The following is a 27,704-nucleotide window of genomic DNA, read 5'->3' on the forward strand; positions in this document are numbered from 1 at the left end:
TTGTCATACTTCAGAGCGCTGTGAAATAAAAGCGATGCTTTGTTTGGTGTATAACGATTTCAGGTCTGGATGCGTAGAAATGCTTCCCAACACATTCTAATTCTAGCTTTTCAATTCAAAGAGTTTGCACTAATGAAGATACTGTAAGCTTTTCACACTGGTAGCATTAATGAATAGTATAGTGGGGCTGAATTCCTCTGTTTTTTTGAAGCAGTATATTGGAAAATAATTGTACAGGTAGGAAAACTAGTAATTGACACTGATTTAAAATACTTGAAGCACAGAGAATTTGCTGTCCAGCTAAGTTATAAATCTGGGTTCCTGGCCAATGAAGTTGCTTTTTTTTTGAGAATGAAATCTTTACTGACTTCCTGACATTTTCCTTGTTGAATTTCTGGTCCTTTTTTGTCTTCATGGGATATTGACAGATTCGGAGACTGTAAATGCCGAAACCCAGAATTAGATACTTGAGAAATGGCAGAACTGTTAAGCGGGCAGCATGTTAGTGGGGATCCCAGAAGTGCTTGAGGAACAGTGTTGACCAGTAGAATCTCCCAGTGGAAGTCAGAAGAGAGTGGAATATGGATTGACTCTTTTTGTAAGAAAACTAATTTCTTTCACAGCTAGCAGCAGCCAGATCTCTGTTCAGCATCTGGCCGCTGGGTACCAGCATTTGTATGGGTCGTCATTTATGTAATTTGGCTTATCTCCTACAACCTTCTGGAAGTCCTGAATCCCATTCTTTCCCATAGACGTGAGCGTGTGTAGGAGCAACCTCAAAGATTTGCGCTCCAGAAGTGGGTTTGCCATTATGTACCCTCAGCGTACTTCTGGAAAAGGGTTCCTGAGCCACAAGACAGTAGTGAATACGGTAGTCATGTTGTCTGGCAAGGAACAGATGTGTTTTTTCTGGGTGGGAGGAAAACTGTAAGGTCTAAGTGACTGGAGTTGAAGCTGCTCTCGCTGTATTAGTCAGAATTGTTTGTCAGTACAGTAACACCTACTTCTTGAATTTCAGAAAATCAGAGATTGAGTACTACGCTATGCTTGCCAAGACTGGCGTCCATCATTACAGCGGCAACAACATTGAATTGGGCACAGCGTGTGGAAAATACTACAGAGTGTGCACACTGGCTATCATCGACCCAGGTACGTCTCTCTCCTAGGGTAGTGACCCAGTGGGTATGTGTCAGTGGTTCCTCCGTTCACCTGTGAGTAGCAGCACTGAGCGAGTAACGGGCTAATGACATACTGTGCTGTACTTTTCTGTCAGGTTTAACTCATAATTTTCCCTGACCCAAGATGCTGTTCTTTTGTGAGTCCTGGGTTCTTAGAACCTGGAATTACCACCGCTTATGTTTGCGCGTAGCTCCTATTACTGCTAAACCCTGTGAGCGAGCGTTTTGTCTACCTGTCGGTCTGTAGTGAGGTGTCAGTGGCTGGGAAGCAACTTCGTGGTACTTGTTTGTGAGCCCATCAGCTAGAGTGTGAGCTGGTGCAAGATGCTGTGTGCATCAACCTTGTTTGACTGTTCTTCAACAAAGGGTTGTGAGTTGTCCTGCTTCCCAGAATGATATTTAGAAAAATAACTTCTGTGCAGGTGGATACTATTCCAGGGTTGAAAACTATATTAAACATTTTAAAACTGTAAATCTGTGTGTGATTACTATGGCTTGGTAGCACTCTGTCCCAGAGAGTTGCTCAGGTTCCTCATACAGACTGCTAATTGGGTGACTTCTCATCCTCTTTCAGAAATCTTCTAAGAGAAGAATCAGTCTTTCATTCTGTTTGTTGACCAAAATGCATACACGTGGATTTAATGATTTTTGCAATCACTTTTGCTGAATGTTCTCCAAGTAACATTGACTTGAATTTGCTGTTTCTTAAGAAAACTTTATTTAGCTTGCTTGTATTCAAATACAAGCTGTAAATTTAAGTTTCGAAATGTTACTTGATTTTGGGCAGGGTGGCTAACTGTAAGCTAGGGAACTGCAAGTAAATCTTACTGTTATGTAATGTAATGCGAATATTCTCGCTGTCCTGATATTTTCGTGATCAGGGGAGGCTAGACATTCGCTATATTAAAACTATGCATTGTGTCCTCCAGGACTAGATTGTTGCTCTAGTACTGGCTTTGTAAATGCTAGTGACATGTACATAATTATCATAACAATACTGCGTATGGATTAGCAAAATACAGTTGAAAGCACTTTTTTTTTATCAAGCCATGAAAATTACTGGCTTTTTTCTGAACAGACTGTATAGCTTTTAAGTTGTTTTGTATTTGTAGAATCAGTGTGTTGTGGTTTTTTTTAACTTTTTGGCTTATTCCTGAAAACAGATCTTGCTGTGGGTCGTCTTGTAACAATATGTTTTCATTTTACAGGTGACTCTGACATCATTAGAAGCATGCCAGAACAAACCAGTGAGAAGTAAATGCTGTAAAGGTGTTATTTCTACAATAAAACTGGTTACAGATCCATTTTAAGAAAAATTTGTATTATACCTGTGCTGGTTTTAGGGAACAAACTATATAAATGAAGATTCATTACCACTGCTGTGTTTCCTGTTCTGTTAGAAATAACCTTCACAGGACCAGACTTGCCTGTTTCTTTCTCTAGAAGTTGTGGATCTTGAAAGGTAAGTGGAGTAAGACTTGATCGTGGCAAGTATGGTGCCAAATCCCAAGAGGCTAGGGCTTCCTTAGTTTTTGGTTTTTGGAGTGCTAGTGCAAAAACAAGTCATAATGCGAGATACAGTAACAGACTCCAAAGGGTTTACTTACACTAAAATTCACACTATTTTTACCAAGTCAATTACAAAGTACTAATGCAGGTTATCCCCTTTGTCTTTTTTTATTCCAGGAGAATATATGTGTCAAATAGGATAGCTGCTAGACTTAATGTGTAGCATCATACTTTCAGTAAGATACCAGTTAACTTCTGAAAGCTGATTTTAAATAAGTATTTAAAGTTTTTTGAAGATGTTACGTTAAGAGACAGATGAGTTGGTGTTCTCAAGTTACTATTGCTGAAGACATTGGTATCTTACGGATTTGTGCCTGTTTTGTGCGAGAACATGACTGCAGGGTGTTTCTTATTACTAGTGATTATTAACTGAGGTGCTGGTGCTTTGCTGACGTGCGGTAAAAGAAAGACCTAATGAAAATCAGGATGCACTGGTATCCTTGCAGAACTTGCATTCTGTTTGCCAAAGTATGCCAAAGCGCAGGGTACCTTTTCAAGCTTGCCATTACGTCTCCATTCACGCTTACTGGCTTATCTGAGATCACTTCATCTAGTTCTGCTGCCACTGCTTCTGCTTCTGGTGTAGAATGGATGAGGTTGTGTATTTCCATTTGGAGATAGTAAAGAGGCAAACCAACATGTGTCAGTGCAAAGGAGGAAGTGCTGGTGCCTGCCTGTTAAACCACAGATTTGGATCAGTTCGAGATAGTTTAGGTACTCCTGTTAGTGTGAAACTAAAGCTAGCAGAAGAGTGCTGTTGCTGCCAGGGGGAAGGAGTAAAACTTCAAGGCACTTCAGTTAGCCAGAATGGCTGGAAGCAATCTGCTGTCTTCATTTGTATCTTAGTGTTTGACAAACAGGCGTGCAACTAGTTGTATTGCCCAAAGAATGGTTTCATAATTAAAATAGTTCCATTTAGGAAAGTTAGAGAATCACTGAATGCTGGCTGAGGAACAGTAGGGAGAAGTTACGTGGTCTGGATGTGGTAAGAGAAAAAGTACTTGAAACTTCAGTTAGTGATACCCTGATAATCCAGCAGACTTCCCACTTTGCTCATTTACTTTCATCACAGTTTCAACACAGATGTGTAAACTTTCATTCTTTCTTCCAACTGATTCACTAGTGTACTCTTGGTTAAAGAATACATGAAACCTAATTGCTGTAAATGCTGTCCCACTTGTTCTGTTTTTATATATGTATGTATGTATAGAAGTATATATATCTACACACATAGGGTGCTTAAAATATTGCGAAGAGTGAGTGGAAGAGGGAAATACAGAAAAACAAGCCAAATAATTTCGTACCCTAAAAGTACTTCAAAACATGGAGGTTTCATTTCAGAAAATAACAGCATTTTATTATTTTGCATAGCTTATTTCAGTTGTTTAGTTCTGCTTAATTAGAATTTTTGCTAGTTACTAAATTGTTTCTGTATATAAAACTTTCAATATTTCTTAATTTGCAATCAATGCAAGACAGAACACACAGTATATAGATGCAGGGATCCAAAATAATCTTTTCAACTTCAGACACCAGGATCTGTTATTTTACTTTGAACCAGTTTAAGAAAATAGCTCTGACAAGTTTGTATGTATAAATATACAGTGTAGTATACACTTTAAACTTTGATCAGTATTTTAGCCTGTTTTCCAAGTCTTCCATTCTCTTCGTCATTTCTTCTAGTAGACAAAAGTTAAGGAAAGAGAGCTACTGATTGCATGCGTTATTAGAAAATGTGTCTGCTGTCTGATTGCTGCGGTCCATAAACTTGCTCTTGTTTCTCCTCTTTGTTACTGTCTTTGACTCCCAGTAGTTTCTGATATAAAATACCCCTGTAATTTCTTATTCTTCTGTCATCAGCTGAGTTTAGAAACCTATGTGAAGCCCCATTCATTAACAGGCATACCTCAACATGGAGTTCAGGCTGCAGCTTACTAAGAAGGCTGGTGGTTCTGAAAACTGGCCATTCCCTTGTATTTTAGGGGGAAGCTAAATATTTATCCTAGTTATGCTGTGTAAACAGTGTTTCATCCTCTTGCTAGTAGGGAGAAAGAGTGGGACTCCCGCTTCTGGGGGGACTTGCCTGCCTGTACATCGGGTTTATGTTTGATAATTCCTCAACTCTGCCATACATCTGAGCTGCTTTCCATGCATCATGAATGTTTCTCAAGCATTTACAGAGGCAAAGCTCAAGCAGTAGAAACTGCATTCATCTACTGATAGAAAAAGTTAAGTGTAGTTGGCTACAAATCATCAACAGTTTGGATTGGTCCCTCTAAATTTATATTCTGTAACTGGAGCTAGTTTTGTAGCCAGTTCTCCTTCTGCCTCTAGATCCTGGGATGGGAACTGGCCAGCAGTCTTCGGCGGTTATCAACTACTATATCACTTGGTACCTGAGCTGCTCTTCAGATAAGGCAGAGAAATATTTGTAATGGAGAGGAAGCTGGATAGTTCTTGCTCTGTTCAAAGCAGTGGTTGCACAGTGAGTGCTTTGTGGAAGTGCGTGGCACTGTTCCTATCAAAATGTGTAGGTCTCTGGCTCAGTGTCAGCAACTTTTCCATCACCTTGAGTCCTTCTCGGACTCTAAAAATTGCAGGGTTGCCTGCTCACTTTGTAAAGCAAAAAAACACGTGTTGCTAAGCTCTGTTTTCTTTGATTCTAGGTAAGCTCGGCGTTCCTCACAGCACAGCTGCAGGAGATTACAGTAGAGAGGCTAAGGCTTCTGCTGAAGGGGGCGGGAGTGGTCTGCTTTCTTGTCAGCATCTAGGTTGGAACTGTGTGTGTCTGGATAACACTTTCATGGGTGTGGGAAATGACCTAGAGATTTTTCTCAGAAGTCATGTGGAGACTTTGGAGAAGTCTCTTCAGACAAGTATAAATGTTGATGAGCATTTGAAGCACCTAGCAATAATCTTATGCGATAGCTTTCTCCCCCTTTATGAAGTAATTCTACTTTGCATGGAAAAACTTAATCAAGTGATCAGAACACGATTCCTTGAGCTGCCTGCTGACAGATTCACTTGGGAAGGTGGAGAGAGTGAGGCTGGCTGTTGCAGTTACACAGAATAGCTGGAGGTGAAGTCTGAACTGGTAGGCAATATTTTGCATCGGGTTAACAGAGCCCTCCATGGTCTTGCCTGCTGCCACGACCGCCGAGGGCTCTGGCAGCCTGACTGTGGACACACAGTTACCTCCACAGAAGCCTTTCTTGTCTAGCAAGTACACAGTTAGGGGCTGTTGGTATCACTGCGCTCTTCTGTGCAGAAAAGAAGTGCCTGTTGATTTGCACACAGTCACAAAACTTATATAGAAGATGTGATGGCTTCTTACTGTTTATTTGATGAGGTAGAAGCAGCTTTCATGAAGAAAACAGGAATTTGCTGCATAAATACTGCATGATGCAAAATATTGCAGAAAGTTGTATTGCCAATTTGCTGCTGTTGTCCCCTGAGGCATCTGGTGGATGTTACAGATGGTGTAAAGGCTACTGTACTAACAGCTCCCTTGAAAAGACAGACTAACGTAGGGGGGAGCGGGGGGAAGCTACTGATCTGCACTTAACCAGTTTTTATCTGCGTATTTGTTTGTGCAAAATGGATCAGACCTCAGTCCTCTAAATTCCTCTTCATTTGGACTATTATTATAAATGACTCGCAGCATCTGGTGCTTCACCAAACAGTTCAGAAAGGAAACATCTCCTGTATTCTGACTCCTGTATTCATTAAATGCTATTTTGATACCATCTGAAGAAATAACCCAAAGCAAAGAGTGTTAGTCTTGAATTTGACTAGTGATTTCTTTGCTGTCCCTGAAGGTGTATACTGTTAGGGATTATTAAAAATTAAGATCCTTATTAATATTTTGGTCCCTCCTATGAAGGAGAGGCAGATTTCAAGTCTTAAAAGTCTTGCGTCTTGGAGATTAACATTATCTGTTAAGTAGTCTAGCTTTTCATTACAGTAGGTTGATTTGAGATACGGACTTGATGCATTATAATTACCATTTCTTTTAACCTGCCCTCCTTGTCTTACATGTAAGAAACAATATTCTGAAAGGATATGTCGCTGGGTGAGTTTTCTTACTTCACTGGTTGCATAGTTCTGGAATGTCACAAGGTTTTCACATTTGCACTGGTCTTTATCTTTTGAAGCTTTTGCTGAAAAACAAATAGTGAAGCACAGGCTAAATGCTGAATAAATCAAATGGGATGGGGGAGGAAATGATGAGGACTTATAAATGCAGAGCAGGTTTAATACAGCTTCCTGTTCGCAGAACAGGTCAACATCCAAAGGAATGCTCTGGGGCGAATTTTGTAAATACTGGAAAACAGTGCACAATGCATAGGCCTATATATTCAAAGAGTAGTCTGGATTATTCTAAACAAAGGTTACCTGTTGTTCTTGCTGAGTGAGTGTGACTGTCTTCAAAGAGATACTTGTGGTGTATTGCAAGATTGGGACAGGCAATGACATCTGTGATGGCTATTGTGGTTGATTCAGGTCCTGCAGGAAACCCCCCAAAAGTCTAAAAATCAAACCCACTTCACTTAATTACACAGTATTGTTTTCTACTCACATGCACAGAGTTCTCCTTAATTAGTGAGTAATCTCACTGATTGCAGTGAGGATCATTCATGGAGAGGACTAGGAATACAAAGATGTGAAGGAACCGAGCTGTTAGGCTGTATTTACTGTATACATGATTTAAGTTGTGGGTTGCAGAACTGAAAGGGAGTTTTGAAGGTTCCTGTGAGAAACAGAAGTGATTGAAAGCTGAACATGCTTTAAAATATCAAGCACAGTGTTGAAATACAAGTTTCCCCATGAAGTAATTCATTTGGATGGTGTAAGAAGCATGCAGCCGTGTGTGTTACAGTGAATCGCAAATTGTTTGTACAAAGCAGATCTGAATTGCAGAAAGGAGGGTGGTTTGGAGGGAGGTTGGAAGAGGGATGGGATAAACAATTCTCCCATAGGTGAATTGTTAGGGTTCTCTATGGAAGGTGGCATGAAGAGGCAGCTTAGCAATGATCTGGGGAGACAGCAGGACACTTGAGTTAAAACAGCCAACCTGAAGGCAGTGGACCAGTGTTATGAAGCCTCCCGGGCGATGGATCCTGCTGGTGAGCTGACTCTCTCAAGGCTGGTGGAAAGAAATTGCCAAAGGAAATGAGATCACAAAAGGAGCAAATAAAAATGTTCACATTCTCTAGAAATGGCAATGTTTGTTACCAGTAACTCAGTGTTTGTCTCTCATAACATGCGAAGAATGCCTCGTACCTGTGCAGTTCAAAAGAGGTCCAGTGCTGATGGAAACTCCAGGACTCACCCTTCAACTCGGACTTACTGTCTTCCACAACCGGAAGCACTTTACTAATAGACTAATAGTAGTGAAGCAATCTGAGATGATAGCAATATACTTTGTATCCTTTAGTGAAAATTCCTGTGTTTTTCGCTGTCATCCATCAGTCCTTTGGGGTGAACTGAGTAAGAATAAAAACTGCTTGGAAAAGGAAGAAATTTCTTAACTCTCCTTCAGTTTTCTCCTTTATAATGGGAAACATTGGTCAGGGAGTTGGGAGTGTTTTAAGTGAGAAGGGCGCAGTAGAGTTTTTGATGCGCTACAGTTATAAGCAAAAATACAAGTTTCTAATTCATAAAGCACAGCCTTTAAAATCTAGGAGTTTATTTCAGACTCCATCTTCTTAGCCAAAGGGTGTCTGGAGAGAAATGGAAACCTATTTTATATGTAGGTATAATCACCTCGAGTCGTTCTGTGCACTACCTCTTTCTTGCCACAAGAGGGTAATGCAGAGGCAGCTTTGGTTCCTTAACAATAGGTTCTTTTCTAGAAAATAAATGTTTTGCCTTCAGTTAACTGTGGAGCCCGTAATGGTGCAGATGAGCTGAAGAACATACATTTAACAGCTGCACAACTTGATCAACTATGCTGGGGGCGTGGATGGAGCATCTGGGCCTCCCTCCCTGTGAGTATACCCGGAGTTCCGTTGCTGGAAGCGAATGCATGAGGGTAAGAGGTGATGGTGCAGACTCTCCTGATAGGCCACAAAGGCGCAATAGGGAGGTGCAAGATGCTTCTGAGCCCCACAGGTTTGTTACAGCTGTTGGGATCTCTTGGTCTACTGAGTTTTAACAGATGCACAATAATACGCAGCTGTGCTAAGTTGCACTGGGAAGGAGGTGAGACCCTCTGGGTGGGGGCTGGAATGACTGAGCATGAGGAACAGAGAATGAACAGAGGTGAGTGGCTGAGTAGGAAGACCAGAGTTCAGTGGGCAGAACTACAATATTTATTGTATATCAAAAAGTCTGCGTGGGAACCAGCTGGTGGAAGGAACACATTATGAAGAAGAGTTCAGGGCAGAGAGGTGTGGGCTGAGATCACGAGGTAAGCAATGAGACAAACAGGTGAGGAGTCTAGCCGAAGAATGAACAACTGGGAACAAGGATGGTGAGATTTCCAGTGTAGGAGGGAAGAAACAGATGAACCTTGACTGTTTAACCCTAAGTAATGACGTGCTCTAGAAGTCATTTAAGAGCTGTAGGCTGAGGAGGCTATCTAGGAAGGGTGGAGGAACTGACCTGAAAAGTCTGAGCTGTAGGCACTGGGCTGGTATAAACAAGTAATTAGGATTCAGATGTAAGCATAGGAGAGAAGACTGATAGATAACCCTAGTAGAGGCGTGGCAGAAGGTCTTCAGTTTGGGATGGGAATTGGGCATTTCTGAAACTCATCTTCAGGCTTCAGAAACTGGTTTGGGCACAAAGATTTCCGATCTCAGCACCTCTGTAATGCTGTGAATAATTGGAGAAGTAGCAATAGAGGCTGCTGACCCCATCTGAGTCCCTTGGTGAAGTCAGTGCAGTGAAGTCAGTGCAGTGAACGTAAATGCTCAAATTTGTTGGAGCACAATGCTAAAGTTGGGTGTTTGTTTTTAGTGTTCTCTTTTGTAACAAAATCTAAGTATTTTGTTAGAAAAAGCTTGTGGGAAAGTGTCTTCGGAAAAGTGCATCTTCAAAAGCAATGGCTGACTATTTGCAGCAGTGATATTGATCCACAATTTGGAAGAACAGAATGTTAACCAGCAGGCTGCTGAGTACTGTCATCTGATCAGGGCTGGGGTCTTGTGACAAAAATAGTATGTGACAATGTAATTAAAGGCTCCTGTAATGCACATGCTCAGAACAGGGGTGAAGAGGCAATCATAAGTGCATATTATGTATGATATTGCTGTAGCCTTGTTAGTGCTTCCAGTCAGATGAGAAATGAGCATTAACCAAGACAATGAATGAGAAGAAACTTACGACTGAATTCCTCTTGGTAAGAGGCAAAAGAGCAAACCACTTTTTTTTTTTCTTATTTTACTACTAGTCATCAAGAATAATTAATAGTAATCAGCAGCTATTCTATAAGGCTGATGCTTTCTTGCAGAATAAAAGGAAAAATCCTTACCCCAAAAAGAGATTCGGAGGGCTTCTGCTTTACTTGGAAGCATGCAGCCCATCCACAGCTGGGGCTGTGTATGAGAGGCTTTGTCAGCCCAGTCCATGAGGTTTAGAGGGTCTCCCACTACCCTCGCAGGCTGGAGCCTCAGAAGTCCTCAGCCAAGGACCAAGGCTGGAGTAAAAATAAAATTACTGCTTTTGCAAAAGAGGGAAAAAATTTAGGCTGTAAACCAAAACAGAGGAGAGAAAATTAAAAAGAACTTTCAGCTTGTGTAACAGGCCTGGGGGCAGGACTTCTGGTGGAGCGAGCTGATGAGCAACAGGTAGTCCTGGAGTGTCCAGAAAAACAAGGCTGGGTCAGTCCTCAGTTCACAGGTGTGAGGCATTGCCTGTTGCTGAGAGAGGAGGAGCTGAGAGGCACCAGCTCTGCCCAGTGACTAGAGGTGTAGTCTAGCAACTGCCACAAAGGGGCAGGATTTACTTATTTTTGATATGGTTAGTAATGTAGTTAAAAGACAGAAAATCACGGTTGCTAAACACCGCTGTGGGTACCCGAAGGATGCATTTCCATCACCGAGCTCTGGGGATTGCTAATGAGAGAGAATTATTGTTTTGGCTTTGGCGTCTCTCCAAGCTTTTAAGATGACATCCTGTCATCAGCAGATTATCTGCCTAATAAGAAGGTTAATTGAACAGACTTGGTTTCATGTTACAGTATTTTGTATTTCAGAAAGATGGAACTAGGACTTCTTAGGACTGAGAGAAGCACAGAGAATATACAATCTAGGAAGCATTCCCAGATTTTTCCTTAACATCTGTTAGGAGGAAATTCACTCCCTCTTGCTAGCCAATTTTACACAGTAACATTAAAGAAGAGAATAAAACCTGTTTGCATTTAGTCCCAAGAAAAACAACCAAATAAAAGCTGGTAAAAATTAAATCATCTTGCACAATTCTAGGGCTATGACTAATGTTATTCACAGTGACGTTTCTGAATTTTGCTTCAGGTACCAGTTTGAATGTACAAATAATAGAGTCCTGGGAATGTGTGAGTGGGAGTCCTCTCTCTGGCTCAACAGCTTTTGTTCCAGCTCCTGTTCCCCCTTCCCCTTGCAAAACTTCATCTGGGGATGTTTATATAGAGGCTGTTTGTGCCAGAGTGAGGAAGGATGCTCTCTGGAACAAACCTTCCACATTTGTGGAGCAGAACTTGAAGCTTATGCCTAACCGAGATCCACTCTTTGTAGCTGCGAATGTGTGTTCACTGAACTATATTTAGTCTTCTGTAAATAAGCACAATAGCTCTTGGTGTTTTGTTTTGCTGTGGTTTAGGTTTTTGCCACTGGTCTTAAGAGTAATTTTTTATTCTTATTAAGACATTACAAATCCCTGATTATTTTCCCACATTCCTAATGAAGTAGATCATGCTTCTTTGATGGGGTGGGGTTCGGTACATGGCTGACTTAACTGTACAGAAAAAAAGGGGAGGGAGCAATTGATTCTTCTGGGCACAGAATTGTACATTTTATGCAATTTTTATGAAAATAAAGGAAAGACAATTATTATATTCCTTTACCTGGTGATTGATTAAGGGTATATATTCCTCACATATTAAAGGGCAGAAAAATTATTGTGCGTGACGTATATCTTGCAGTGTCTGACACCAATGATCTATGGCACCAGTTGTCCTTTTAGGCCTGCAAAAAACATCTATAAGCATTCATTCCTATTCTGTCTCAGTGAAAGTAGAATACTGTTACCTTCACAGATTTGGACTCTTAGCTCTTCACTTATGTCCTCCATAGCTGTGAAATCCTCAGCATAGAAGAGATGTTTATATGATGGCTCAGAAGCAATTTCTAGCAGTTCTTCCTCAATTGCTTTTCCTATTCCAATGGCATAGATAATTATACCTAGGTTCAAAAGAAATTACACATAATTATTACATCAGCAGTTCTAAACCCTTGTTCTTCCATGAAAGGAAAATATGAGCATTAGTCATTTGAGAGAGAGAGAGACAGGGAGAGCACAAAAGCTTTATATGCTGTGTAACTTCAAAGTCGGTTTTGAACAGGCTTCATATGCTTTAGTTATTGAGAGATGTGTAGAAACTCCCAGCTTTGCTGTAATTTAACAGATAGTTTTTGAGTTAGAGAGATGGCAGTTGCCTGGCCAGTACTGACAGTAAATGAACCCAGAAAGAGTACTGCAAAACTCTTGCAAATCCAAAAGAATCACACGAGTCAGCCTCGCAGTTGTACTCAAAGGTCCTGTTTTGTGTGTGTCCGTGTACGTAGGGTGGGTGCAATAAAGCTAATTACTGGTTTGATGGGAAGACCTGTTATATGTTAGCAAATGGGGCAGAATCCTGAAAAGATGGCAGTAATTTTTTTAGAAAAATATAAATACTTAGTGTTTCACTGAAATCCTCAGAGCACACTGAGACTAGATTCTTGTGCTCTGAAGGACACTAGTGGGCTGGGAGGCACTGCAAAGGCACACAGATCTACAAGGGTAAGAACGGGGGAAAAGAAATGATTTGTGGGGCTAGAAGGGAAAGAGCCTAACAATAGGGATGCTCGGGACAGGCATTTCCCCAGCAGAGGTGCTAGGGAGAAAGTAAATGAGGATTTACAGTGTCCTCTGAAAGCATGGAAGAGGAAGTGGTTCACAACCCACTCACTGGACAGGTTTTAAACAAGTAATGAATACAAAACATAGTGATCTTTGATATCCCCCTTTTCAGCAGTTAATCGCGGATTTTTTTTTATTCTTGTGAACATATGATCTGATACAACATTTCTCTTTACATCAGTTCTGGTTTAGAAAGTGCCCACAACTAGTACTGATTTTGTGGTTCATAATACAGCTATTAGCTTCATAGCTCTTTTACAAGATTCAAGAGCGGAAGCTGCCTTCTCAGCTGGTTGGTTTCAGATAAAACTTAGGGTGAGGAGGTTTGCTATCTCTTTATTATCACAGGGTAATAACAGCTACACACTCACCGAATTGCAACTTTAACCTTTTTTGCTGAGGAATCCTGGGCCTGATAACATCATAAAATATGCATTTTTCCAACTCTAACATTTAACGTAAGCATCTCCTTACTTTTTGTCATGGATCTGCCTACCATTGCACTTTACTAAGGAAAGTAAAACGTTCACCAGAAGCTGATCCAATTTAATGAATGGACCAGTCATGCTGAGGTCTGTTGCTTTTTAAAGACTTGGAGATATCAGTGATAAAGCATTCAAGGCCAATTTCGTATTCAGCATTACTACATTGCCTATGCTGCAATTACACAGGGGATGGATTTGGCTTGTAGCATTACAAGTATCAGTGTAAGCAGTCCAGAACGGAGGTTTCATTCAGCGAGTAAGCAAGGTTGGCTTGTACTTCTTTCCTTCTTCAGTCCTGTAAATCCTCCATGTACTTTCCCAAGTTTGCACATAGACTTATAGAATCATAGAATCATTTAGGTTGGAGGAGACAGTGACGATCATCAAGTCCAGCCATTAACCTAACACTGTCAACTGTCAATTCCACCATTAAACCATGTCCCTAATATATAATCTTGTCCCTAATTAGTCCCTATTATATTAGTCCCTATATAAATCTTTCATTTTGTTTTTAATATTTTAAAACCCACTTTGTTTATATTTCATTGTACAAGCACCCTCGTTAGCGCATGCTCTTCTCACATCCTTGGATGTTTTAGTTGTTCTCCTTACAGAGAGGCATCAGTCCTGACCAGGGCTATGCTAATCATGAATCAAGTCATGACTGTTCTATCAAGTCAGTAAAACAAGAAAAAAGATCTTCTAAATCTAATTCTGAAAGATGCAGCATCTATTAAAGCCTGGCTATTTTCTCTGTCTTGTGAGCTATCAGCCACGGTTCTTAAAGTAGTTTCTCAGAAAACGTTTTGCAAAGAAAAAAGGTATCTTTTGATTTCTTGAAAAGTTTTGAAAATTTTCAGTTAATGCTGCTGAACAGCTGAAAAGTTTCTGGTGCAGATGTCCTACAGGATTTCTGCCCCAGACATATTTTATGTTATAAAATACAAGTTTTCAGTTACATTTCAGCATGAACTATCACCTGACAAGGCACACAGAAAATAGAACAACAGAAAACAGCTACAGCTATATCCTTTCAAAAGGAGGACCCATTTTCCTTCCAGAACATCGTTAGCACTATAAAATTGGTTGAAAATACAGAATATACATAAAAATATAACATAACCCATTATTACCAGAGTATTTCTCAGGAGGATAGATTTCTGTATTTTGAAGAGACAGGTTGGGGTTTTTTTTTATTGTTTTCTTAGAATTTTTAATGAAGTTTCCAGTGTTGCCAAATCTCTGTCAAATGCGCGCCCTCAGTGGATAGGTTCAGGTTACTGCTTGGCATACCAGGTGGGCAGTGCCACCGCCTGCGGATGGCACAGAACCCCAGTGGTGAAACACTCATCGTGGGTCCCACTCTAGGGATGACATACATGCCTTGTAGCAAAGGCTCCTGTGAACACCAAAGATCTGATGTTCTGCTGCAGTGGTCACTGCAGTCGCCAGACTGCTACGGCAAATGCTCTCTTGATTACCACACACGGTAGCACATCCATACTATTACCACATCTTATTTCTAGCAATATTTGCCTTTTAGAATGAGTCAAAAACATTCCACTTACCATTTCGCTTTGCTCTAGCAGCCCATTCGGAGACTTCATCTTGGGCTCGTCCATCCGTAAACACGATGGAGATTCGAGGGACATTTGCTGAAAGTGGTCTTGCTCCTTCCGTTTCTGTGAAACTTCTCTCAAACATTTGCTTCAGAGCCAGTCCTGTCATGGAACCTCGCCCCATGTACTTCATTTGCGATACAGCTTTCTTCATGTCTTTGGCTGAGCTGAACTGCCTTAACGTAAACTCTGTGCGGACTTCAGTGGAATACTGAAGCAGACCAACTCGAGCAGCTTTGGGTGAAATCTCAAGTGAATCCAAGACTCCCGAGACAAATTGTTTTACAATTTCAAAATTATCCTCTCCGAGACTTTTGGATCCATCAATCACAAACACCAGGTCAACTGGGCCTTCAGTGCATGCTGTGAAATAAGCAGCAGAGTGTTCAGATCATGAAAAACTCCACAAAGCTGAAAAAGGGACCTAGATACCCAGGGACTGCATAAACTCAGAGATGACCCAAAGCACCTTGTTCCTGGCTCATCCAACTTCGCCAGCATGTCTAAAGACGGTGCGTACAGTCTATATCAAAAGTTAAGAGTGTGCCTATGACCACAAGTTTAACAAAAATACAATCACAGTGAATACTTACTGAGACATACTGCTTTGCAGAATACTACAACTCTTAAAAATACAGCAACAACCAGAAAATTTGAAGACTGACTGTGATTAAGTGGAGAGAACTGTATAACTGAGGAACATAGCTAGGATATAGAGACAGAGTTGCCATCGTTTTCTTCCAGGGATAGGCCAGTTTGCTAACTTTATGTTTGTGCAGATGACCAGTGCTGAAAGACATGGAAGATAATTATTTGAGCTGCATTTGTGTTGCAGAAGTAGCAAAAAGGTAAAGGTGATACAAAGAAATTAGTTGGTGAAGCCACACTTATATATAAGGTGAAAATCTAGGAGTTATATTTAGAGTGGCAGGGAACAGTGAGACAAAAGCCAAAGAGCTTGGGGAAGGCTGCATGAGAAGACAAGGGTTAGGTAGCCTGCCCTACAGCTTAGGATGAGGTTCAAGTTTGGACAAAATTCAGACAATTGGTGTGTTTTTATAGCACAAACTTAAACCTCTAGTGGCAGAAAAACAGCTAAAAAACTATAGGTGAGAGACTAAATGCTAGAAATGTTCCCAGCATGGATCAGAATTGCTTATGTACCTTTCTTTGCTTGTAACTCTCTAAAAATCTTGTAATTAGAAGGCTTATGCGTTTCTGTAATTAACCTTTTCTGGTTTACCCATTAAAGCTGGGAGAGAATCCAGGATACTGATAAATTTGGAGTGTTCATACATTTTGGCAAGTGCACATGCAAAAATCAAAGCAGTTTGTAGGCACCCTGTATCCATTACAAGGTTAGGGAATTTAGGGACTGGAGAATGTCTTCAAAGCTGCGGACTGGCTCTGCCAGGTGTTTTTTTACTCTGGAAAGCAATTTACTCCAGCAGGCATAGACTAGTGAGCTTTGTGCAAGGGGCTGGTCGCAGAGATGCTCAGCTCCTATTTGATCAATGTAACTTTCAGGGAGAATTTGCTATACTAAGGAATGTAAGATTTGTATCTTAGTCTGGACCAAACGATCTTTGACCTCCACTCATCTCTGACGTCTGTAGAGTAAGAATGCTGTAAGCACAATACAAGAGAGAACTGTGCTGTGCAGCTATGTTCAGTAGTTTCTAAGTCTCAGATGAATACAGTGCAAAGCTTTGGGTATCTCCCTTAAAAACAAATTGGAGAGTCCTGAGTTTCACAGCAAGAACAATGAGATATTTACAAATGCCAGATAAAGAAAGCTTGAAGGAGCAGAATTTGTTTGCTTAAGGAAAGATGAATATGAAGCATGATAACACCCTTCCACGATGTAGAAGGGGATTATTTTAAACAAGACAATAAAGCAGTCGTTTTGTGTGACTAGAAAAGGTAGCAAATGGCTTCATCTGCTGTAAAGATAGTTGCTTGTTAGGCAAAAAAAAAAAAATTATAAAAGTATAGCATGAAAACAGACTACTGGGGACACTGAAATCATACTCTGTTATTAAAGAGTTTTTGAAACATTACTGAAACTTCTATCAGATATTATTGGAGATATATACATGCACGGTCTGATTCTGCCTCAAGCATATGCAGTGAACTAGATCACTTCTCAAAGCTGCTACAAGTGCTGTATGTCTCTGCCTTCTATCACAGAAACCAGCAATGCTATTTTTCCTGTGGTTTGTAAGATTTTGAGAAGTCTGTGTACTGTACAGGGTAACTGGAAAGGTCTGTAACACTTCTTACTATTTAAGCTGACCGCAGACTAGACTAACAGATCCTGAAGGTGACTGTCTGGAGGGCATTAAGTGAGGATTTGGGATCTTTAGATACCTCGGAGTGAAAGTTATCAGAGTAGATGTCCCACAAAAGAGAACTCCACATACGTTCTTGCCAAATTTATTTCTGCTTAGACTGCAGAAATTACTGAAGATGTCTGTTACCAAGTCAGTGTAGGAATAAGGAACTTTCAGCTTTAAAGCTTGGGCTTTTCTTCTTAGACAATAGCTCTATTTTACTGCTGTCCAAGAATTCCTTTCTGCAGCCATCTGAGGAAAAGTTGTGTCACACGTACTAAGGCGATGGAAATGCAATGAATATGAATATCAGAACTACCACAGTATCATTGCGTAAGTCAAGACAGGGCAGCAGTTCATGGTGAATGGTTTTAGTTAGGATAGAGATCAGCCACGAACATGTTACCATTCTTTTTGTAATAATAGTCTCCCCAACTAAGGCATTTATTTTTGCAGAACAAATGTTTTTACTGAGTTGCAGTAGAAGAGTTTCTCCTCCAAATATTAAGGGGTGATGAGATAAATGCACATCATACTCTAAGCATGTCATGTTAGAAGATAAGCAGATAGAATTAATGATACTTTAAAATGGAGTATATAAAGACAAAAGCTTAACAGTATATGAATCTGATTAAAGTTCACGCTCCTTGATAATAAGATTTCACTTTGGCTTTTTTCCTGATGTTTGGAAAGAATTATAATCATAGTTGATACTATACCAAAACAACTGCACCAATTTGTTATTTTTTTTGCTTACAAGAGCATCAAGTTAAATGTTCAAGACATTTTCCATCACACTCATATAGGCTCTGGGCTTTCAAATATTTTCTGTTTTGAAGTGAGGCGTTTTTTTGAAGAGAAGCATTTTTTGAAGTGAGGTCAAGTAATTTTAGAAATCAAAGAAACAAATGCTTTCTAATTAAAATGTACTTACTTCTGCACGTTTTCTGATCCTCTTTTAGTACATATCCCTCCTGGCATTTGCAGATGTATGAATCGTCATTATTAACACAAATATGTTCACAACCATGGGCAACTGATTTGCAGACATCTTTACCTAGGAAAAACTGGAATACTTATATGTATTCTATATAACATATTTATAAATTCAAAGACTCCAAATATGATATTGAACACGGTATGACAAAGCAGTATAACATCTTTGTTTATGTAGCAATGCCAGAGAAGAGTGGCTGACAGACATATTCAGTTACTTACTTCGACATGTTTTCCCGTCTTGTCGCAGGACAAAACCCTCATGGCACTGACAGCTGTATGAATTGTTATTATTAATGCACACATGTTCACAGCCATGGTCAATGGATTTACACAGGTCTTTATCTGAGAATTGTTAAGAGAATTTCCTTATTAGAACATTTCTCAAATGCAAAACTGACATGAACAAGCTTTGAGTAAAATCAAGTCTGTTATTTCTTTTATGACAGAAAAGGCATATTCCCCATAAAAGTTTCAGCTACTCACTCCTGCATGTTTTCCTGTCCCGCCTCAGTACAAATCCCTTGTGACACTGACACGTGTATGAATCGCCAGTTGGAACACAGACATGTTCACAACTATGGTTGACTGTTTTGCAGATATTTTTACCTTGGAATAATGAAAATTATATTTAGCACAGTTAGCTAGGTAAATAACTTGTAAAAATTATGGCAATAATCTTCCATGAAGGAGCTCACTTCCATGAAGTTGCTTCCATACTGAAGACACAAATAACACACTACTGTTGCATAATGTGTTTCATTAACAGATCAGGAAGTACAAGACAAAGATTAAACAACTCACTTCTACAAGTTTTCCCGTCTTCCCTCAGTATGAAGTCCTCACGACACTTGCAGATATAGGAATCATCAGTATTAACACAAACATGTTCACAGCCATGGTCAACTGAGTTGCAAACATCTTTATCTGAGAAGAGGGATGGAGTTCGTGAGGTGAGGTGAGGTTCGTTAGGGGGAGATAATGTCCTTTATTAATCAGCTCAAATAGTTGGAAATCACAAATAAACATACACATGTGCAAACACTCGCAGCTACAACACTTAAAAGCCTCAAATAAAAACCTACTCAGCTCAGGCTACTCACATCTGCATGTCTTTCCATCTTCCTTCAGTATGAATTTTTCACGACACTTGCAGATGTAGGAATCCTCAGTATTCACACAAACTTGTTCACAGCCATGGCTGACTGAATTGCAAACATCCTTGTCTGCCAACAGAAGAGTTAGTAGTCCACGTACATCAGCGCAGGCCTCGATTATATGTGTAACTCATCAAATTAAGTAAGTTATCATGCTACTTACTTCTGCAGGTTTTTCCATCTTCTCTCAGTAGGAACCCATCATGGCATTTGCAGATATAAGAATCATCCGTATTAACACAAACATGTTCACAGCCATGGTTGACTGATTTGCAAAGATCTTTATCTGAAAACAGATGACAGCTCTTGCTGGTTAATGCACTTCTACACAAGCATGAGCTGTAGATAAAAAGTATGCTGATAAATATCAGACTGCTTACTTTTGCATGTTTTTCCATCTTCTCTTAGCAGGAATCCATCCTGACACTTACAAACAAATGAATCACCAGTGTTAACACAATAATGTTCACAGCCGTGGTTGACTGATTTGCAAATATCCTTGCCTGGGAATAGTTAGATAATATTTAATGTGGTTTGCTAGTTAAACTTTTTTTATAAATACAAAGACTGGGGGGGTAATCCCATGAGCAACGAAAGATGGAAGCCTGCAAACTGAAAGCAAATCTCTGGCTAGTTAAATGACAGACACCTTAAGTTACATTGAGCATGAGTTCTTTACCATCTGAGCAGAAAGCACTGCATGGTTTCGGTGGTCTCCCATTGACAATAAATCACTTTAGGATTAATCTGACCAGATGAAGGAGGAGGACTTTAAGAGCAGCAAGAGTGAAAAGAGGGAATAATTTAGTAGAGTCATTTAGCACAAATTCATGCTGGTAAAAACAAAACTAAGCAAAGTACCACAGGACATGAAGCAAAATAATTATTTAACATCCTTACATCAATGCCAAGTGTCTGCATAAACAAACCCCAGAAGAATAGGAACTACTCATTTAAAAGGATAAATAAAATCTGACTGGTTTTGCTGAAAATTGATGTATTTGCATGACTGCAATGTTAAAACCAGTTGGTTAAAACCTCTGCAAGAAGGACAGATGGGGAGCAAGTATAGAAGAAAGTGGAGCCATCTATCAGCATTCCCTGTTTCTTTTTCACTGCAGCACAACATAAAATATTCTCAGTTGCTAATGGAAAACTGCCTTCACGTAGAAAGTACAATAGTACTGACAGCCAAGTTCAGACTGACTCTTCAGCAAAATACCTAAGTTTAATGTGTAGGGAAGAAAAACTTCTATTTTCACAAGAACTTCAATATCTGAGCCAAATTACCTGGACGTCTCATGCTGCCAATACAAAAAGTCCAAAAACTACTACAGAGGACAATCTTCTAATTCACCAAGCATTACGTTCAAGACTTCGCAATCTAAACTAGATGCCATTATAGCAGATGAAGAAATTACCATGTAAGTAAAAATTAGCATCTGCTCATACACAGCTGTGTGCAACTGAGACACATTTGTTGTTTATAAAGAGAAACACATACAAACCAGCAGCAGACATGGATATTACTTCAAAAGGATAAATTTTATTTAGCTGAAAGCAAATATGAGCCAGAGTATTTTGGGATGGGTGAGTGAAATAATTTAAAAAAAATAATAAAAGAAATGAATTATAATTGTGTTATTTAAGGTTATTTTACTAGATACCCCCCAAAAATTCAGTCCCATAATCTAAAAAAGAATGTTAGAGGGGTTAAAAAAAGCAACCTCATTTAGAAATCGAAATAAAAAACAGCTATAAGATCTGAATACTGATTGAAAGAAATGAACATTTGCAGTATAACGAACATGAAAATATTAAGAACTTGAAAACGCCGAAATAATAAGATAAAGGACAAGGGGATGCATGCCCAACAAAATAAAGGATAGTATGAGTAACTTATTTAAAAACCATTTGGAACAAAAAGCATTCTAACTATGTATTATTAATTGATAGAAATGGTAAAATTGCCAATCTTAATGCCGAAATTGTAAAAATGTTTAGCATATTCAGCTCTGAACTTATGAAATAGGCTACCGATGATACTGCTGGAGTGAAGAGTTCCATCAGCTGAGGAGTAGGTGACATAGCACCTATTGAACACAGGCATTTTTAAATCAGTAACTCCAGATTACTTGCAGTGAAGAGCTGTAAAAGAGCTGGCTGAACAACACCGTGGATGCTTAGTGTTCTTTTTCAGTAACTCCTAGAACTCTGAGGAAGCCCCAAAACACCGAGCAGTTTCCATCCCCAGTGTATGCACACACACTGAAAAAACACTATTGTTCCAGTGTTTGAAAAGGATGAGTAATTCATTGTAAGCCTGTCAGCTTGACATTGATCTGCATTAAAATAATGGAATAGATAATGTGGAACTAGATTCAGAGTGAAATCAAAGAAGGAGAATTAATATCAATCAATTTGGTATTATGGAAAAATAGACCACGGAAAATCTTTTTTAACTGATTATGAGGCTGGTTCATAAAGCTCATGCTGTTCATACAATGGAGCATTCAGTAAGGCAGCAGTCTTGGTATTTATTTTGATTACAAAAACACACTACAGAATCAACATTATATGGATTAACACTGGCTAGAGAAGTCTTCAGAATAAATTGTAAATGGAGGAACATCAAGTGGCTTGCTTTCTAAGAATTTGCCCTGCTCCTCTAGTAGTTAACATTTTTATGAACAACCCAAACAAAAATAGAAAATAATCATGACAAATCACTGGCAAATAAAAACAGAGCAGCTGCTGTTATAAGGAGTCATGAACCTTTTTGCAAGTCGGGTAACAGCAAATCACATGTATTTTAAAACAGTCAGAACTAAGTTTATACATTTAGAAACAAAGAAGGAAAGCGGTACTTACAGGATGTGGGACACCTGTGTGACCGAGAGTCTTAAACAGCTTACGATCATGGTAGATAACTAAGAACATGAGCGCTAGCAGAGTATTTTGGTCACAGATTAATGCTATCTTTGATCATAAAAAAAGACAGATTAAAAAAAAAGACAAAAGATAGGCAGATTCAAATAAGAACTAGGTGGGTTATAGTTCCTCTACCCTGGACCCTGCTGCGTCTCCTGTTAAAAGGCTCTGTGTCGCTGTGGTGCCCCCACAGGGACGCTGATAAATAGCAGAGGTTTTAGGGGAGCACGAAGAGACTTATGAAGAGATTAGACAACATATAAAGAGCCTGAAGGAGTTTCATCTGCTTAACATTTACAGAAGAACATGCTAAGAGGTTAAGTTAAGGAAAAGGTTAAGTCATGATCTGCGTGAATATACACAGAATAACAGTGGCAATTAGAACTTCAACCCATGAAAGTAAAATGCAGCAACTCAACACAGTCTAGAAATAAAGTTCACATTTTAAAAGCTACATTCAAACCTTACAATTGGCTGATTTTCTGAAATGTATCTTTAGTTCAAACAATCATTAATTCATGGAAGTCTTATGATCTATAGAGAACAGTATTCCATTCTGACCACTATAAATCAGTGAATAATCTCCTAATAATAGGAAAATGAAATTTCTTATTTTATTCATAAGCTACTTACTTCGGCATGTTTTCCCATCTTGCCTCAGTACAAATCCATCACGGCATTCACAAGTGTATGAATCGTCATTATTAACACAAAGATGTTCGCAGCCATGACTGACTGATTTGCAGATGTCCTTATCTAGGAATAATTTAGATTTTATTTACAACAGTTTGATGAATGAGAACATTTCCAAAACTTTAAAGACTGAAAGTAATAAGCTTCTAGTAAATAAACAATTTATCCTCCTTTTTGTCAGACAAAATCCCTTAAAAGAAGACCTACCTCTAACTGAATACGTTCCTTCAGTAGACCTCTGAGTGCAAAAAATACAGTAACATAAAATAACTTACTTTTACATGTTTTCTCATCTTCCCTCAATAAAAAACCCTCATAGCACTGGCAAATATATGAACTATCAGTATTCACGCAAACATGCTCACAGCCATGGTCAACAGAATTGCAAACATCTTTATCTGGAAAAAAATAAGGTTGCTGGTATTTAAAACATGTCTATGAATGCACAGATTATACAGGAAATCTTCTATTAAAGATAACGATACTTACTTCTACATGTTTTTCCATCTTCCCTTAGTGCAAATCCCTCGTAACACTGGCAGATGTATGACTCATCAGCATTAACACAAACATGTTCACAGCCATGGTCAACTGAACTGCAAATGTCTTTATCTGAGAATAGTTGATGGTGTTTGGTTAAAGCTCATCTACAGCAAATGTATCATGCAGGGAGAAGTAACAGCTTTGATTAGGTCTACTGATATCATTGGAAGAAACTGGCAAAAATTTAGGCAGCAAACACTGCCAGCTCTTGATACCTGAAAAACTGTGGGTCTTTTTTGTCTCCAGTCATATCAGTTTGGCTATTAAAATACACTACTGCTGTCCACAGAGTCTCTTACAAGCTTCTGGCAGGTGTAGCAATACTATTGTATTATAACAGTAAATTACAAAAGTGGTATTTGTTAGAAAAATTCCACAAATCTACAAACTGTAGCTAAAAGTCTACCAGTAATTATCAGAATACTTACTTCTGCATGTTTTCCCATCTTCTCTCAGCAGGAAACCCTCAGGACACTTGCAAACATACGAGTCATCTTTGTTAACACAAATATGCTCACAGCCATGGCTGACTGATTTGCAGATGTCCCGTCCTGGGAATGATTGATATAAATACGGGTTTTGAATGAAAACAGGTTTAAAAATGTAGATCTCAAAAGAATGTTTTTTTCCAGTAAGAAGTGACAGACCCCTTTCCTTCCTTGTCTGATGCAAATGCAAAAATGTTCACTAGATACCAGTCACTCACTTCTGCACGTCTTGCCATCTTCTCTCAATACGAATCCCTCACGACACTTGCAGATGTAGGAACTGTCAGCACTAACACAAATATGCTCACAGCCATGGTTGACCGATTTGCAGATATTTTTACCTGGGAGTAATTTAATAGAAAAAAAATAGTGTTAGTTAAGGTCAAGATGTTAAAAGTCTTACAATTCCCAGTTAGTGAATGTTCTTGTCCTTGCTAGTATACTGGACTCAATCCTGCAAGTCATTTATAGCACCTGCTGGAGCTTTTCATGTGTCATGGTCATATCTGGATCACTTTAGATTTTTTTTCTGTAAATGCTTTTTAACAGCAGATGTTGATGAGATCTGTGGATATTATTGGGATTACAGTTATAAAACGCTTCATGCCTGTGTGTTTTTCAGAGATTTATCATGATTATTCTTTGATCACTTACTGATCAAAACTATAAAACTGGAGAAAAAATTTCAATTAATTTTTTTTTATATCTGCCACTCATCATAACTGCATAATGCAGTCAAATATGTAATGCAATTATGAGATCTTTTTTGCAATCATCCTTATCCCATGCTGGACAAATAAATGAACTTTCCATTAATAATATTGCAAGCTTATTCATGCTGTATAAAACTTTAGAAACATTATATATTTTTGCCTTCATTTGAGAAGAAAATTACAGTTGTAAGGATATAACATATCCTATCAGGATGTAAGTTGGAGTAAAATAGTTTTGGATTCACAACAGTCCAATATCAGGGCTACTTTTTAAATGGCACAGACTTTCAGGGTGTCATTCAGGTGCCCAAAAGTATGCATCTAGTGCCACTTTAGACACTCTAGAGTATCCAAGATACTGACATACTGCTGGCAAATATGACCTCAAAGGGGAAACTGTGAACTTTTGGAATCTTCGAGCATTTAAAATGACACTGGATGGCAATGTTTAGGCAATCAAATCCTACCTTACAGATCTCTTCTACGTATGTAATACAAATCTAACTCTGAGTTGCTGAACAATAGCTTACGTTTACATGTTTTCCCATCATTACGAAGCCTGTATCCTTCGAAACACTGACAAGTGTATGATCTGTCACCATTTACACACAAATGTTCACAGCCATGATCACTCAGAGCACAATAGTCAACTCCTGTGGAAGCAATTGAAATTAGTAAAAAAAATTAACAGATAATCAATCAATTACTTTTCATCTAGTATTTCCATGGTATATAAGCAAGTAAATATAAATACATTGAACTGCTTAAGCAACAATCCAGTTTCTTATCTGATAATATAAATATAACTTCAATAAAATGTAAGGGCGCCTTGTGGTGTACTTTCCATTGGTTGCTTTAATCATACTTTCCTTTGTTTGACATAGCTCAGAGTCCATGTCTCAGTACTTACACATTGTATTTAGAAAATACAAAACACTCGAGCAATGATTTTATATAAGGCAGTGGCCAAGACATCAAAGCTACCTTGTGAACTTTCTTCTTTAAATACGGTCTCTAGATGGCCTGATGTGAAGGTGGCAGTCCCCAGAACTCACTTGTGCACCTGACCCAGCTGCCATGGCCCCAAGCAGAAAACCTCTCAGGGACCTCAGTGGGCTTTGGCTTAGACTATTCAAGCATTTGCAAAAAATTGCAAATGACAAGTACTGTCAAATATGGCCCATTTTTCATCTCACGCTTCTTAAGTGTTTCTTCTTTGTAATACAAAAAGACATAGGACCCCCAGGATCCTGCAGGCAGCACTTGCTATTGTCCACTGGTTATACCACGGTGTCACTCATTTTTTTGTAATTAGTTGTCAGAGTAGAAATCTGTTTACCATTCTGGTGTTTCCACAGCCGTCAACATACTTGTGCCTGTGTATATGACACCAGTACTGTAATTCTCAAATGTCTTCCCATTAGGAGTGGTGTATGTTAAATGCTAATCCCTTCCATTCAACTGCTCATTCAAGAAATCCCACAGTGCCAAAACTCTTTTCACGATAGCCTAAAAATTGCCATGAGGTTTCAACAACTCATCTGGAGCTCAGGAACAGGACAAATCTCTTTCCTAAATACATATGAAGAGAAGGATATGCTGGCAAGAAGAGGAGCTATTCAGAAGGGTTCCGTTTCATTGCACAGAGGGATTCCAGAAGGCACAGCACTGTTTTAATGCTGCTGATAGCTCTCCAAGTATGGCCCGGAGGAAAATAACTCAAACAACAACCTCTTTTTACTAAAAAGGAAAAGGGATTTTCCATTTGCAAGCTGACAAAACTTGATAGTTTGGCTGTTTCTAAATTTCCAGTGGTTGTCTTAGATAAATGTCTAGATATATTGTTTCTAGCAGACCCTCTCACTGTTACATGTACACTAGTTCTGCTTTTGCATTACTGTCTGCCCCCTTCTAGAGAGCTGCAGTGACAGACAGAAGCGAAGCCTGTCAAGGTATTGGATGGGGCTAGAAAGGTTAGTATGGAGGCAAAGACCAGGGTAAAGACAAAGACAAAATGTCTTTGCTGATTTGCCTCACTTTTCCCTAGATCATTTTTGTGTCTGAGCACTTGCAGTCTGACTTCTGTTGAAACTGTGTTGCCTGAGGACAAGAAAACGAGCAAACTGGAGCAGCTACAACACTCAACAAGCTTGAAAAGCAATTTACCTCCAAAATCTGCAGAAAAAGAAGCCAAATCCCTCTCATCAAAGAGGATAGGTCCAGGAAAAGTGAACAGGCAAAACGCATTCACACACCTCTTCTCCTGGCCCTTTCTATGTATCATTTTTCCAGTAAAGGAGGCAATCTGGCTATTTGTGAAACTGATTCTCAAAGATCATTTGATTTATAAAGGGCGGAGAGCTGTCAGAATGACTTTTGTTCACTTATTAAGGGTTCCCATGCAAAATGGAAAGCTCAATGTGGGACTTCCCCTTCTCCTGCCCCAGGTAAGCCAATACACTTTGCCTGAGGGACACTGCTGTCAAGATGACCTGTCAGTCAGATGTTTTGTCATGTGACCAAAAAACTGTCCTCAACACTAGGGAATGAGCAGATCTTCCAAAGCTTTTCTGAATACGTGAGGATTTACATTCATCTTGGCAAGTGTCCTTTCCTAAGCCCTTTTTCTGTCTGTGCTTTCAAATCGTTATTAAAGTATTACTGAAATGCAGACCGTGAGAATAAATTGAAGGTATGTCCTCTTCCCTGTACGGAAACAGAAACCTTTCCCAGGTGAGCGGAGATGAAGGAGGTTCTCACAAGACTTACGTGTGCAGGTTTTTAGGTCCTCATTGATGACAAATCCTTCAGAGCACTGACAGACATAGGAGTCATCAGTATTTAGGCACAGTTGCTCGCAGCCGTGATTGCTTTCAGCACAATGGTCCACTCCTA

General features: G+C 39.3%; 2 protein-coding genes and 1 non-coding gene across 4 annotated transcripts in view; 2 read left to right on the top strand and 1 right to left on the bottom strand.

Annotated features, from left to right (window-relative positions):
• RPL30 (ribosomal protein L30) overlaps positions 1 to 2,554 on the top strand; it is a 4,021-nt gene extending 1,467 nt beyond the window's left edge. The window contains exons 4-5 of the mRNA XM_075415813.1: positions 1,019 to 1,149; positions 2,387 to 2,554. Of these exons, the coding sequence (XP_075271928.1) occupies positions 1,019 to 1,149; positions 2,387 to 2,436 (181 nt within the window). The 3' untranslated portion in view covers positions 2,437 to 2,554. The remainder of the gene's footprint in view (positions 1 to 1,018; positions 1,150 to 2,386) is intronic.
• On the top strand, positions 2,021 to 2,155 carry LOC142360945 (small nucleolar RNA SNORA72). The gene has a single exon (XR_012763549.1). It is a non-coding gene; the product is annotated as a small nucleolar RNA SNORA72 (small nucleolar RNA).
• Positions 2,555 to 4,101: 1,547 nt separating the features above from the next.
• The window catches only part of MATN2 (matrilin 2), a 78,535-nt gene continuing 54,932 nt past the window's right edge, over positions 4,102 to 27,704 (bottom strand). The window contains exons 8-27 of one of the 2 annotated variants that reach the window (XM_075415811.1): positions 27,579 to 27,701; positions 25,340 to 25,462; positions 24,315 to 24,437; positions 24,037 to 24,159; positions 23,555 to 23,677; positions 23,341 to 23,463; positions 23,006 to 23,128; positions 19,822 to 19,944; positions 19,605 to 19,727; positions 19,388 to 19,510; positions 19,089 to 19,211; positions 18,771 to 18,893; positions 18,507 to 18,629; positions 18,223 to 18,345; positions 14,905 to 15,318; positions 11,978 to 12,130; positions 7,822 to 7,893; positions 7,143 to 7,253; positions 6,812 to 6,907; positions 4,102 to 4,429 (exon numbers count right to left, since the gene is read on the bottom strand). In XM_075415811.1, the coding sequence (XP_075271926.1) occupies positions 4,377 to 4,429; positions 6,812 to 6,907; positions 7,143 to 7,253; positions 7,822 to 7,893; positions 11,978 to 12,130; positions 14,905 to 15,318; positions 18,223 to 18,345; positions 18,507 to 18,629; positions 18,771 to 18,893; positions 19,089 to 19,211; positions 19,388 to 19,510; positions 19,605 to 19,727; positions 19,822 to 19,944; positions 23,006 to 23,128; positions 23,341 to 23,463; positions 23,555 to 23,677; positions 24,037 to 24,159; positions 24,315 to 24,437; positions 25,340 to 25,462; positions 27,579 to 27,701 (2,621 nt within the window). In that variant the 3' untranslated portion in view covers positions 4,102 to 4,376. The remainder of the gene's footprint in view (positions 4,430 to 6,811; positions 6,908 to 7,142; positions 7,254 to 7,821; positions 7,894 to 11,977; positions 12,131 to 14,904; positions 15,319 to 18,222; positions 18,346 to 18,506; positions 18,630 to 18,770; positions 18,894 to 19,088; positions 19,212 to 19,387; positions 19,511 to 19,604; positions 19,728 to 19,821; positions 19,945 to 23,005; positions 23,129 to 23,340; positions 23,464 to 23,554; positions 23,678 to 24,036; positions 24,160 to 24,314; positions 24,438 to 25,339; positions 25,463 to 27,578; positions 27,702 to 27,704) is intronic. The other variant, XM_075415812.1, reaches the window with a different exon arrangement.

Source organism: Opisthocomus hoazin, chromosome 3 (genome assembly GCF_030867145.1).
Source record: "Opisthocomus hoazin isolate bOpiHoa1 chromosome 3, bOpiHoa1.hap1, whole genome shotgun sequence".
NCBI lineage: Eukaryota > Metazoa > Chordata > Aves > Opisthocomiformes > Opisthocomidae > Opisthocomus > Opisthocomus hoazin.